Source organism: Gasterosteus aculeatus, chromosome 8 (genome assembly GCF_964276395.1).
Source record: "Gasterosteus aculeatus chromosome 8, fGasAcu3.hap1.1, whole genome shotgun sequence".
NCBI classification, from domain to species: Eukaryota; Metazoa; Chordata; class Actinopteri; order Perciformes; family Gasterosteidae; genus Gasterosteus; species Gasterosteus aculeatus.
In genome coordinates, this window is record NC_135695.1 from 10,600,947 (window position 1) to 10,615,925 (window position 14,979).

General features: G+C 42.5%; 1 protein-coding gene across 1 annotated transcript; it reads left to right on the forward strand.

Annotated features, from left to right (window-relative positions):
- Positions 1 to 505: 505 nt before the first annotated feature.
- Positions 506 to 14,399, forward strand: alg6 (ALG6 alpha-1,3-glucosyltransferase). The gene is made up of 14 exons (XM_040184857.2): positions 506 to 685; positions 923 to 1,007; positions 1,288 to 1,377; positions 1,592 to 1,680; positions 1,938 to 2,020; positions 2,471 to 2,535; positions 2,796 to 2,981; positions 3,990 to 4,125; positions 6,640 to 6,725; positions 7,881 to 7,965; positions 8,069 to 8,139; positions 9,236 to 9,304; positions 10,819 to 11,011; positions 13,263 to 14,399. Exons 1-14 carry the CDS (start codon positions 604 to 606, stop codon positions 13,458 to 13,460), a joined length of 1,518 nt encoding a protein of 505 aa, XP_040040791.2. The 5' UTR covers positions 506 to 603; the 3' UTR covers positions 13,461 to 14,399.
- The last annotated feature ends 580 nt before the right edge of the window (positions 14,400 to 14,979 follow it).

The following is a 14,979-nucleotide window of genomic DNA, read 5'->3' on the forward strand; positions in this document are numbered from 1 at the left end:
AGTTATACAGTTTGTTCCACAGATTCTATTGTATCATTAACGTAGCTTGATATTATAGTATTTGATATTCTCATTTACTGTTTTATGAAAGACTCCTATTCAAAGGGTGACCTCTGAATTCAACCTGAGGAATACGTTTTTGAAATATTAGTGGACAAATAAACCCTATAACAATGCACAATCTTCATATTTTTGCCACATAGCTCATCTCAACAAATGTTGCATTCATAAAAGCTGGGAATCTGAAATGTTTCAAATCAAATGAGCAAATATTAACAAAAACCTAATTAAAGACACATGGGATGTAACTTTAACTTTAAATATTACAAGATACCATTCAAACAATCCTCCGTAGCGACGGCGACAAATTGTTTCATAAAAATATTCCATCTTACCACATGATTCAATAGCTTGGTTAAAGAAAAGTTACAACTTTCACTTGATGTTCTTGAACGCCACATTTCCATGGCTGGATACGTCACCGTGCAGTGCCCAATGAGAACGCGCGACGAATTATTGGATGACGTACAAGGAAATGTACACGGGATTCAGGAGCAGACCGATTGTTTAGCTTTTATTTAAGGTCATTTACCGGTAAAAGTCATGCAAACGTGGAGCCTCGTATCAATTTGTGTGTTGCTCGCTCTTGTTGTGAGATGGGGCGTTTCTTTAAATTCATATTCAGGTAGGAAGAGTGAGAAATTCAACGTTAACACGTTGCACACATGTCACAACAGTCCACTGTTCGGTATTTCCGTGTAACTCGTTTAACGTTAATGTGTTATAGAATATCGACACAACGTTTTTTTCCCCCCACAAATTATAGTGTTGCTGTTTCTTGTGTGCGCGTGTGTATACGTGTTAAGTGCTGGCAAGCATTGGATTAGTTTCCCATTCATCAGACTGAGTGATGTTTCTCCAGGGGCGGGAAAACCTCCCATGTTCGGGGACTATGAAGCTCAAAGGCACTGGCAAGAAGTGACCTACAACCTCCCTCTCCAGGAATGGTCAGTCCCAAGTCTGTTTACTCAGGGGACTGAGGTCGAGAAAGTTTGGGCACCTGAAAGGAGTATGAGCCCTTTTCTGGGGGAAATTATTTTGTAATGATGAGATGCAAAAAACACTGATATAAATTTGGAATGGAATAACAAAGATATCCAGAAAATCACCTGAAAAGTTCTTTAAAAAAGAAGCTGAAACTGCCTGTATATAATAGTAATGTACAGTTGCGCAGTTTCCTCCACAGTTCCAGATATGAATGCAGATTTTGTTTTCATACTCACCCAGGTACTTCAACACTACTGAGAATGACTTGATGTACTGGGGTCTTGACTACCCCCCTTTGACTGCCTACCACAGCCTGATCTGTGCCTACGTGTAAGTCAATTATTTATTCAGAAAGTACATGTTAAAGGACATAACTACTGCAGAGCATGAATGTATGAATGTTACGAGTTTCCATATGATGTTTCTACTTGTTTCTGTATTTGGTTCTACTGTCTCTAAGCAAAAGAGCTTGCATGTCATTTTAGGCTTTCATTTTTTTAGGGATGCTATAATATCTTTCTACTATATATATATATTCCTGCAGGGCCAAGTCGATAAACCCTGAATGGGTAGAGCTTCACAAATCCAGAGGTTATGAAAGTCCAAAGCACAAGTTATTCATGAGAGCTACAGGTAAAGTAACCATGAGAAGATAAATGTAAAAGCTTGACAAAGGATGATATACGGGATAGATGGATGTAAACTTAATGTTAAATTGTCCAACATCTTCAATGTGAGGTTAGCGGCAACTGTAAGACAAATGCAAAGGCGAAAGCACCCATGTCTAACACGGCCGGAAAATTCTTCAGAAATGTTTGGAATTTTAAAATGTAAAATGTGTTTGAACCCTCTTGCTTACTAATGTAATTCAGTTGTTTGGTCTTTTTCAGTCTTGGTGGCAGATTTGATTTTATTCATCCCTGCTGTGGTTTTATACTGTTTATATCTGACTGATGGATCCTCCAGAAAGAAGGTGACACACTTGCCTTACATGACTTGACATCTAAAGTTTTTTCAACAAAAAACCCAGTTGAGCCTCATTTTCCTCTTAGCGTTGCCCTCATTTGAAATTATTACAGTCCTGGCCATCCAGAAGAAGAAATTCATCATTGAAAATATACCATATTACATTTTCCAGGAAGTTATGGATGCATGCAAACATTTTCAATACAATCAGTTAAGAGGTATCGTCACATTTTATTTGTCTTCAATTCTCACTTATAAGATGAAACAGACAGATACCAGGTTTGTCTATAAAGAGGCATCAGGCTATCGCACTACGCATTGCCCTTTTCTCATCGCACCGTTGGACAGGTTTACACAACACTGAACAAAGAAAACGGCTTACTTTATTTTAGAGTTGTCATGCAATAAAGTCTGTTTTACCTTCCAACACTAACAAATACATGCTCTTTTTCTCTAGGTGTCTACTTTGTTCTGCTTCCTTCTTTACCCCGGCCTAATTCTCATTGACTACGGACATTTCCAGTATCTTTTTATGTACAAATATATTTACAATATTTATTTACTGTAATATGAGATATCATTATTGTTATTTGTTCTGACGACTGACGTGAAATATAGACCTTCAAAGTAGCAAAGCGTGGCTTTGATAGAGTTATAAAACAATTACAAAAAGCCCCATCAAACACAAAAATAATAATCTGAACTAACTGACACTGGATCAGCTACTTGTCCCACACCAGCACACTAAGCTGTTTACACGACATTGACCTTGACCCATTCAGGTACAATGGAGTGAGTCTGGGCCTTGCCCTGTGGGGGGTTCTGGCTCTGGGTCTGGGCTGGGATGCATTGGGCTCCTTGGCCTTCTGTCTGGCTCTCAACTACAAACAGATGGAGCTGTACCACGCGCTGCCCTTCTTCTGCTACCTGCTGGGGAAGAGTGTCCAACTGGGCCTGATGGGGCGAGGGTGAGTCGGTTTGTTTTTTTTTTTTTTTTTTTTTCAATCACTTGAAGAGGCAGAAACTGCATGTTTCCACTGTATATCTTATTGTTGTCCCCCTGCTGTTTTAGAAAATGGTTGGTTTTTGTGATTGCTACCATAAAATCAGCATGTCTATTTGCTCAGATGACGTGAGACGCTCCTCAAGCTTTCCAGCCAGCTGTTTAACTGCAGAGGAAAAATGTCAAAGTTTAAGCCACAGTTCATTGACATTAAAGTGCGACCAAAGAGTTAATCATGTGAGAACTGACAGGTCAGGAAAAAGGAGCAGTGCAGCAAAACGGGTTTCCATCTACTGCCCTCTTCAAAGAAAAGAAAGTGAGATACAGTCAAACGTTTATTCATAATAAACAAAATTATTTAGTTGTTGTGTCATTATACGGTTTTGTCACTCAGCAAGTGTCGTGTGAGCTCTCCATGCAGATACGTAATGTCAGTCTATAAGCGAGCCGTGTCCTCAGGGGAGCCACAGAATGACTGAGGTAATCAGATTGGATGCGGTTACCAGTGTGTCCAGTGTCTGTTTATCTAGTAACAATGTACCAAGGGCATTTAGTAGCAAATGGAGAGCTGGATTAGACGGGCCGGGGAGATATGTCCAGATGACACTCTCGCTATGCCCAAACTTCTCAGCTATGCTGCGTGTGCAACTTAACCAGCAGCTTCACGGCTACAGCTGACGAGACGGCCTGACCCACACCGAAGACTTCCAGCTGAGGCATTGCTTTCACTGCATTCCTCTACGCAAGGGTCAACTCCCAATTTTAGAACCTACAGACAGAATGTAGACATTTCCGAGTACATAAAGATATATTTAATATACTGGAAATATATAAAGATAAATGTATGTTCATATGAATTTAAGCTACTGGCTAATGCCAATGTTTTGTATTTTCTTTTTAAATATATTTATCTATTTGTTTATTATTGAGGGTATATCTGTACCTCCTGCACTTTGTGACCGTCTTCATGTAGGCTTTTCCTGTTGGTGAGAATTGCTTCAACAGTGCTGGGGACCTTTGCCCTCTGCTGGCTGCCCTTCCTGTCCGACCCCGATCACGCCATGCAGGTGGTCAGGAGGATCTTTCCCGTGGCTCGCGGCTTGTTTGAGGTACAGTAGAGTTCCTTTAATTGGAAGTTGGCCTGTGAACCACATCACAATCCCAATGTGCCATTTGAATTCAATATTTGGCCCATTAATGTAACACCACTACGGACTGGAGATCAGATGATGCACACGAAATGTCCTGTGTCCGTTTTCTCTGATGGTGACAGTGTGTATCCCAACTGTCAGGTGTTTGATAGTAATTAAAGTCCAAAATAAGATCAACAAGTCAGATATTTGGCTTCAAAGATAAAATGTGTATGTGCTGTCATCTTTAAACTTTTACTCTCACGTCAAAGTAAGGGACTGCACAAAAATCATTAGAGGGGGGAGGAGAGTCTGAAAATGTCACGGGTTGTGTGTGTTTTTTTCCTGGAGAGCAGATGGGGGTATTTAATTTTTCTCTCAATGTGGCACTCGTCGTGTCGTACACGCTGCTCCGTGTTCTCTCGGCATGAACTCCCTCCGCCCTGCACTGCTTAAACGGTGGTAAATGGATACCCTGCAGGATCAAAGAAAACAGTGGAATAAAATGGTGAAAGGTCAGGAGATCAGTTTCACTCTATCTCCGGGAGGTGTTGGGGTTCGGGAGGTACAGTGATCTCAATAATTTATGGCTGGGGTGTTTTCAGCACTACATTGCAACGCCATGTTCTAGCCTTATGGACTGAAGAGGGGGGCTAACGCTACATCTGAAGGGGTATCAGGGCACATACGACAACTGTTGCCAAAGCCGGCCATATCTTTGGAAAATAAATAATTATGATAGGCAGTTTTTTTTAGCCCGCACACATATATTATATCTATTATTATTATTATTATTATTATTATTATATATATATATATAATTATATATACATATGCGCCATGGTCAATCAGTCATTGTCTCTTAAAGAAAGGGCACTAATATTTATTGAAAAAGAAAGCGATGGTGGACATCGAAAGGCTTCGTCTGGCCGTGTGAAGAGCTGTCATAGCAGCAGCAGTGGTAAAGTAACGTTGTATATTTCTGTCCTTGCATGTGTGTCTGACGGCTCAAGAGGCCAAAGTTTGCAGCTCTCCTTTCTGGAACCCCGTATCCGTCCCCTTGCTCCGGTCCCTCCAGGTGGCACCCATCGCAAGGTGTCACGGATGTGAGAAGTAATTGAAAATTCTACCAGGGGGAGCAGATGGCACCCTGTGCGGTGGCAGTATTTGTTCAGTGAAATGATGCAAACATAATACACAGGGTGTGAGAGACACTATACCCCCCAGCGGTGAGAGCACGAGAGTCATCCCGGACTAATTGTGCACGTAAGCAGGAGCTTTGGACAAGGGGTGAGGCGGGGCGGCGGGGACGAAGTGGGCCGCTGGCTGGTGGTCGCTGGTTGTAAGTTTACCCACCGAGACGCATTCTGCCGTCTCGCGTTGCCGCCGGCTCACAAAAATGGCACCAAATGCTTCCCCATGTGAAATTCCAGGCCAGCCTGTAGGTGAAGGACCCCCCCCCCCCCTCGCTCACCGTTCATGTGTGGCCCTCAGGCGGCATTCAAGGAACATTCCCGCGGCGGTTATTTGGAGCAGGGTGGCAAAGAGGAAAGGGTCCGGGATGGGGCCGAGACAACACCACACTGGACGGCCCGGTGCTGCTGACCAGGCTGCCTTAAGAGCCACACAGCTGTGCTGCGAGCAGCTGTAGCGCAGAGGGAGAAGGCCAGAAATACTTTTTCTAGCCAGGGCCACACACTCAAACCATTCAGAGTGGAATCGTGAAGCTGATCCACGCACGCGGCCTCTGTGACGTGTGATATCATGGCTCTCAGTTTGCGGCTCGGGCCCCAGTATCATCTGATCCCTGCACAACTGTTAAGCGCTTAAATCAACTGAATCGCTCAGCAACGCCCTCCTCGTCTCCTAAGAAACCACGTTAAGGCTTTAAAGTGCCTTCCATGTTATTCACAGCTGATTTAATGTTTATTTAAACAAATATGTATCTCTGTTTTCAGCTTCTCAAATGTGATGATTTCCTGCTTCGGTTTGGACTGTTGACCTGACAAAACTTTCAGCAATTTACTGTACTCAAATGTTAAAATGAGAAACTAACCAGGTTAAATTACGTAGAGTATGTCTAACATGTTGACATCATATATTTTCCAGTAGTCGTCTTTGGTTGGTTTCTATCTGCTGGTTTATGCAGAAACCTCTCAGGTTTGACACTTGACCTTGAGTTCCACAGTTTGCAAATAAGTCCCATGCTTTTATCTGACAGGGAGTCAATTTATGGTGCAAGGTTACACACAAATGTCCCTCTGGAATGCTGTGTGGAATTTTTTCTTTCCACTTTCGATGGGGAAATAATTATTTTCAGCAATGCCAATCATGTGTTTGTTTTTAAATGGAACCAATTATTTTTTATAGACCGGCATCTAGACGTGTTGACTTTAAAAATGTTTTTGAGTTCCATAATTTCTCCTTCAACCAAGGTGTGTGTGTGTGTGTGTGTGTGTGTGTGTGTGTGTGTGTGTGTGTGTGTGTGAACAGGATAAGGTGGCCAACACATGGTGCAGCTTAAACGTCCTGGTAAAGGTCAGATACATTCTGTCCAGTGACTCCCAGATCTACCTCAGGTAATCCCTCGATCCATCTAACAAACTTGCCCGTCTTTCTCCATCTTTCCTTCTTTCTTTTGCTTGACGGTTTTGTATCTTTTGTTCCTCAGCCTTCTCGTTTTTTGCTCCGTGCGCCCTAGAGGAATGAAAATTGTTATCCAGCCGGGTGGAAATTAAATCATCCTTTAAAAAATCCCATTGAGAGGGACTTCTGAACAAATGTGACGATAAGAAGAGATGGAAACTAGATTTTTTCTGCGTGTTTGGATTAGTTATTTTTCCTAAAAGCTGAAAGCCTGTTTGTTTATGACGAGAAAACAGTTGTGTCATGGTGGAGCCTGCTTGAATAACCCAGCACGCTAAATTTAGGAGTCCTAATGTTTGCGGCACGGACACGTTTCGGCCAGACTGCTGAGTCTGGGGATCAACTTGGACTTCTTTGACTACAGTCAAGTGCGAAACTCTTGTCTTTTGGGCTCGAGGAGCGGATTGGCTAAATGCTCTGCTGTGAGCATCTGTGCAAATAAAATCAATCAGCTATGGAAGAAAAAGTGATCAATGTCCTTCTGGACTGCAAAACCCTGCTGAAACATAACACACACACACACACACACACACACACACACACAGACAATCTCTTGTCATTCGCACTAAATCCCCACTTACTTGAACTGTAGTGCTATATATGCACCACTAGCCCTACTGCTGTCTATCTACAGCTATCAGGATCCCTGTCCATATGTACGTGTTGTGGTACAGACACATCGTTGCCCTCACGCCTTGAACTAACTCGCTGCTCCGCCTACTCAGCACATTCCCACTGACACGTAGTCACTCTCTTCCGCTGCCTCCACCCCCCCCAGCAGGTGACAATTGAAGGGTTAAACTAATGCCTGTAACCCTAAGAAGGGGCCAGTATTTGGTCGCTTCCCACATAGCAGAGGTCTTGGTTTGCGAAGCAGGCCGTGCCTAAAAAAAAAATCAACACGGGAAGATGGATCCACAGTTATATTTTGACTTTTATTTGTCGTTTTACATCAATATACTAATTATCGATCGCAGTGACTGAAGAGCAATGTTGTGTCATATAATTATGTCTTCATCTCTCCCTGAGGACGCATATAAGTGGGCTGATGTGAGATGATCTTCGTTGCTGTTTGTATTGTTTTTCAGTCTTGCCTGCACTCTCCTGGCAGTGCTACCATCCTGCGTTAGACTTTTGACAAAGCCCACCTTCTGGCAGTTTAAACTGGCCTTGGTGAGTAGCATCTAACTGATGCCAAAACAATAACAAGCTGAACGTATGAACCGCACTATGTTATCCAGTATTATTGTTCAACAATTGCTTTTGTCACTTTTAGGCAAATTCGTCTTTGGCGTTTTTCCTCTTCTCCTATCAAGTCCACGAGAAGTCCATCCTCTTGGTTGCCTTGTAAGTACAGAGGTAATACTTCTCAAGCTTTTGTCTCACACTGCAATTTCTCGTCCCGCGACAGTAACAAACACTACTTTTACCTTATCTGTCTTGTAGCGATGCCTCAAACATTGATGAGTGTAAATGTGATTACTGCTCAGAAATGAGCCATTTGATCGTCCCCCCCACTTCAGAACACAGTTCATGCCCTGCAGATTGTTAATGAGTTGAATATGTGAGACTTTGTAAAAGTGACATCATCCTCCTGCTGAGTTCCTCCCTCTGCAGAGGAACCATCTATTTAAGTACAGACCAGCTAACCTCTGCCATCATACAGGCATAAAGGCAGCAGTACCAGCTTCCTGTGTCACCATTTCACTAAATGTCTGCAAACAAATCTGATATATATATTTAAATATATTAGTATATTAGGGCTCATCTATTCATCTAGATTAGGTTTAGATTGTTGCTTTATTAACTATTGAGTGATATCTCCCACTTGTGCGCCGGAATCAATCAGTTATGCTTGTGCAGGGATTAGAAAAGCATGGCAGGCGGCAGCTCTGGGCATTGTTTGCACACGATCAATTATTGGGCCGTAACAGGATCGTACTGGCTGTAGTTATGGGCTCGGGGACCAGTGGAAAGTGTCCTCCTCAGAGCAGTGTACAGCTATCCAGCGCTAGCTATGATGCAGCCAACTAGGGTCAGTTAACAACGTGCCTCCACTAGATAGAAACACACACACACACACACACACACACACACACATACATGCCATTAAGGCATCATTTTATCATCCTGGCAAAAATATTTCACACCTTGAATGATGAATTTGAATACTAGGTTTAAATGTTGGATTCATATCTTGGATTGGATTCAATGCCAGGGCAGTTGCAGTAAAAATCTGTAAGATAATGTGGTTTTAAAAAAACAAGTCAATAATTGATGGGGGGCCTATCGGGTCAGTCGCTTCAATATTATGCACGCATGATGTAGGTTGACATGCAGCTGTGACCTAACGTGGCCTCACTGTCTTAAAGCAACAGGAAATTCAGAGGTGCTTACAGCTGACTGTGTGTTTAACAGTACGTCCAACTCTGATCTTTTCCAGGCCTGTCTGCCTCCTGCTGAATGACCTCCCCCTGGTGGCTATTTGGTTCCTGCATGCGTCTACATTCAGGTGAGACTGTGGGGAAGAAAGCCCACTGTTACTAAACACAGGTAGAAGACGGATACGAGCTGGGTCCTTATTATTTTTCATCAGAGGTAATTCACTGTAGCTTTTCTGTGCATAATCTAAATGGTTTTGGGGTTTGGGATTCAGGCCCCTACGAATGTTTTTGTTGTCGTCATGTGGGGAACACATTGCATTCAGTTAGAGCCATTACCGCTGATGGTTTCTTTCGCTAGCAGTTAGTTAGTTAGTTAGTTAGTTAGTTGAGCATAAAGATGAGTAAACGGGGGGAAACCTGCCTTTTAAAGGTCACTTATTAATAAATGATATCTTAATCCTTTCAAAATCCCAAATATAAAAAAAGCATGGGTTGGTTTTTATGGAGGGTTTTATACCAAATTCTTTCTCTGTTGCCAATAAGCTACATAATGTTACGGATTTTAGTGAGTTAGTTCACTGAATCTAAATATTTTCTACTTGTACTATTATTAAAATTAGTTGAAATAATTGACCCTTATTCCATAACTTGTCATTTGTGGCCACAGTGTTCAGGGTCTTTCTTTAAGACATCCCCTGTGGGACGTCCTGGGAGCTTAGCTGGCACGTACCACATGACTGCACCTCTTTTCATTTCTCACCACTGTTAACTATCAAATGAGGCACTAAAAACATAAAAGGATCTTCGATGTGAGTTGAGCTGAGGACCGTGAATGGCAAAGACAAGTAGTGCCGTCTAACTTTCACCAGCTGTTGTTAAATTCTTCCGGCAGCACTAATTGTTGTGCGTGTGGTTTAGTATAAGGATATCTGGGGATTACGCAGCATAGCCTGCATGCCTTCTGTCTAAGTGCGCGTTGTATAGGGACAGGAGGTCATTCTGTAGCTGCTTCACAGTACAGTCTGACTTGGGTTTTCACATTATCTGCATCCTCACCGACTCCCCCTTAAAGAAATACATCTTTTGTCTGCACAATTGGTTGAACGGATGCGCAACCATAGCAATTTTAAGAGGACAGAATGCAGCCAGTCTGTTTAAATTGACAAAGTATGTATTTCCAAATTGTTAAACATTTGTCTGCCTAATGGGTTTTTTTCATTTTGTTTTTTTCCCCGTAAGAGTAACTATGCGAATGAGTGGTCTCTTTGTGAGCGGATGGGTTTTTACAAGCTGGGGTGAGGTGCGATTTGCTATGAGTCAACTGTTGTTCTTGTCCATGTCCCTCTGCTAAACTAAGATAAGCTGGGCATGAATGTCAGAGCCATCTCTCCCCAGGGGACTGACTGCTTGTGCAGGCTGGTTCGAAGCTATGTGGTTCACTGTTGCCCTCAGCAAACACGACACTGAAGATATGAAGGTATATCATCTGTTGCAGAAGTGTGTTTTCACAGCTGCAGCTCCGTAGTCCGTACTCGCTCTGCTTGGAGTCACTCAACATGAGTCAGGTTATTGTACGTCACGTCAAACCTCATTTTTTAATCATGAAATGCATTACTGCTCTTGTCCTTGTCCCTCTGTGCAGCATGATGCCTCTGTTTCTGAGGGACGGTCTGCTGGTGCCTTACGTTGTGACCTCGCTGGCCTTCCTGTACTTCAGCATCTATTTACTGTCTCCACTGGAGCATTGTTCAGAGGATACCTTGAGACTGGGAGTCTACCGCAAGCTGCTTTTCTTCCTCCCCAAACTGGACCTGGCCTGGATCGTGAGATGGAAGGTTAGTGAGGTCCGAGCCCCGGTACGACGACTCACACACGGCGGCACAAATGTTTCAACAACCAGGCTACGTTCATGTTAGATTGAAGCCTTCCAGTAGCATTTTTTAATCTGCTTTTGATGTATAAATGCCTTTTTTGTGATTTATATCAGTTACATTTTGTTGGTCAACCTGCAGAGCTTTTGGGGATGTAGAATCCCACAGATTTGTGAAGGAGGCAGACATTTATATCAGAGTGGTTGCAGCTCTAATTGGCTGCCAATACATCCAATACGTCATGCAGATTACCTATTAACACAGAGAGGTAAGGCAGTCTTGTAGGTCTTCCTCTTTTTTCCCCCAACAATGTGGCAGAAGTAACTTTTAGCATCTTTCAAATTATGTTTTTAGAGACAATCCCACTAAAAGCTGGTGTAATGTCCGCCTTCAGCCCATTCACAGCATTGTTGGCAGGTCAGTTGGCGTGATTTCTTTTTTTGACATTACCGCAAGTAGTCGCCAGAACCGAAAATGTTCTAATCCGACACACATGGTCTGTAAGTCTAAAGCGTGGTTTCCTTTTACTTCTGGCTCAGGCTCAGTGAACTAAGTGGAGATGTAGCTGCTTGATTCTGTTATTAGTTCCTGTCGGGCTCTTGTACATGGGTGGAGGAGGATGCACAGCTGATGCGTTTGTAATACGACGGGGGCTGTATTTAAGGTCCCGGGTGGCCTGTACTTTGAAAGAGGCACAAGACCTAAATTGCAATCGCGTGAAGAGATATACCCAACTGTATAAATAAATATCATGTGCCGCAGTAAGTTGTGTAAGCCGTCCGGGGATGAAAGAGGAATAATTTCTCACTTATTTAAGTTTCCACAGCGTCTGAAGTGGCTGTGCTGCCTGCCCCTTAGCGACAGGGGCTCCGGTAGGGTGTCAGAGATTAAGAGGAGGTGTCTTTTTATAGCGCGCGTCATTAACACAGGTTTGCCTAGATATATTTATTTACACAAGCAGTGTAAATAGCTAGCCCCAATGTTGGCGATAAGGTTTCATGGGTTCGGGGGCCTGAGTTGCTCCTGCATCTCACTCACCGACTTATCTCTGGCTCATAAAGCCAAGATAGACACATGAACGAGCTCCCTCTCGCTGGCAGTTTTGTTTGCAACTCTTTTAAAAAGGCAAAAAGTCGTTTTGGAGGCCTCGATTCAAATTTGCTACTCTGCAGTGTGACTTTTTATAGCAACGCTGGCCAATTTCATGTAATTCATCCAGTGATGAATATGCAATGTCATTTGAGAGCTCTGTCAAATGAATCAATTAGCTGGTTAGATAACATAGTTAGACTTAAAATGAGGGGAAAGCTAACAGTTTGTTCTTGGCCTCAGGTGACTGGTCCTTTTCGTTTAAAATGAACAGTTTCTGGTTTGACAATCAATTCAGTCATCACAAAATAAGCAATTCAGCAAAGAGCTGTTGCAGGGGCATCGCTGTACTTTAATGAGGCTGGAATATCCTAAATTCTAATCCATGAAAAGGTCAAATTTAAAGGATTCTGGGTTCTTTGCTTGATTTGCAATGCAATTTTTATTAAACTGTCACTGGACCTCCACATCTTTAAAAGTCCAGGGCTCAATTTGCAATGCAGGGTTTCTGTCAGCTTCAAACTATTGAAGTCTTCTACCACAACCATGCATGGCATCATCCTATGGTTTTTTGACGCCATCTTGTTGGTAAGAGCTGATTAATTATGTGCAGCTATATGCGCAGTAAGTTCGAGCATTTTAAGACAACTTGCAGAGAAACAAAAGTTGTGCTGCACTACAGAGGCGATATGTTAATACGGTCTTGACAAAACGCTAATATACGATTGAGGAGTAAAGGTCTCACTTGACCTTTTTACATTATTTGATCCACATTCAACCACTTTGTCGTGGAGATGGTTCACTTGACAGACATGGGTTTCAATCTCCCGTTAACATAAAACCTCCTGTTATCACGTGACCGAGGTGCCATGTCTAGGTCACATCATGACAACTGAGGCCTCTCCACAAAAACCCAGCGAACCCAATCATCAATGAAGACACTGACATGTGGTTGGGAGCTCAACAGAAAAGCTAGTCGAGATATTTTTGTCGTGCAGACATTTAGTCTCTTTAAAGTGGCACCTGACCCCCAGTCTGGGTTTGTGAAGACCCATTATGAGCTCATCCCAGTGCATCTTGTGCTCTTTGAATCAGTTGATGACTCCGCTTCCTGTCTGTGTCACAGTTCTACATCAGCGTCGCGGCCACGGCGGGTCTGAGCTTTGTGACTGTCGCTCTGGTTCCTCCATCACATCTGCCTGACCTGTTCCCTCTGTTGGTGACTTCTACCGCTTTCCTGCAGTTTTTGGGAACATTTATATATTTGAATATTGTCCAGTTCAGCAAGCCACCAAGCAGGAAGAGCAACAAGAAGAAGAAGTGATGGAGCCAACGGCGGTAATATGCACAGCACATTTCTGTTTAAGCTCGTATTCCTTCAGGGAGGCCAGTGATGCACCGTTGTTTACATCTGCTAGCTGTGTTCATAAAGGCTTTCCATCGAGACATCTCCATCAAAAATCAAATTAATTGGGGAAAATCAATCATTTAAGTCAATTTGGATGAATAAATGACAGAAGTTGATACTGAGCATTGTGCTGCTCCTCCTGCATCATAGTAGATTGGACATCTTAAAAAGATTATTTGACTTCACCTTGTTACACCTTGTTACAGACATGGGTATTGACTAAATGATTAGCTGATTTGCATATTAATAAATAATATGTACATACAACCCTACATGTATGCTTCATAATGAGATATTTTGAGATCCTCCTGCCCCAAAAAATGATTATATATACGTAAATTGCGCACATAACAGATTGAGAATTTTTTTTTTTTTTACCAGATCTCATTCTGAATTTTGGCTTGGACCAATGATACTTAACCCTTCAACCCGCACTGTAGCTGGCTAATGGAACAAGTACAAACATTGTGTGGCCTTCACACATGAACGCTGACAGCTCTGTGTCTGTACACTGCAGCTACGAGGGGCGGCCACATTAATATAATAAGAACACCTGTTGAGAGGTTTACTCCTGGTTATTACTAAGGTGGGGACTTTCATTTTGTGGTAACTTTTAACGCCATAGTTTGTGGTGGGGCCAAACGTATTGATATTGAAGGGTGTTCTGCTGTTGCTATTGTCCGACATACCCATTCCGGATGTGACTGGTCCCAGGTCAAGAGGTAACTGTTGATCATAATTCATGTGAATATTTTTTTTACCGTTTTCTACAGTCATTTATTTTTAATCCAAAGTTGAATTTCTTTTGTACAAACCTAGTTTTTGTGAAAATAAATAAAATTCCTCAATGACTTTTAAGTGAACACCAGTTTTATTGCCACATTGTTAAAATGATTTAATTTTGAGCAGCTTCATATAAACTGTCTACATTTACCAAGTAGTCCGCTAAATCACCCGTAACAGCCGGGCAGAGACAGAGCCAATAATTGGACAGAAATTATATCTTTCAAAGCTTTTACTCAACATCATTAAATATTCATTACTAGTCCTGGATACTACAAGGGCCCTGCACAAAAAAACCTGTTCATTTAAAACAAAACCAGCGACAGGACAGGCCTTAAAAAGAGATGATGGAAGGTGACATATCTGAACATAATGCCATAAAGTTGAAATACCACAGAAAAAAAAGGTACAAGCAATTTTTTTCTCCAATCTCTGAGCGAGTTAATGACGGGCATAAAAAAATCCATTACAACTATAAATGTTATCGGGTCGGTGAGGGTGGCCTGTGCATCGAGGCTCCAGGCCGGCTGCCAATAATGAGACACGGGGACAAATAGGAGCCCAAGATCTCAGTTAACTGTTACTACAACAGGACGTGGACGCAAGGGGGCAATTAGAGGTGGTGCAAATGTGTTGGCATGCCCTTAAACTA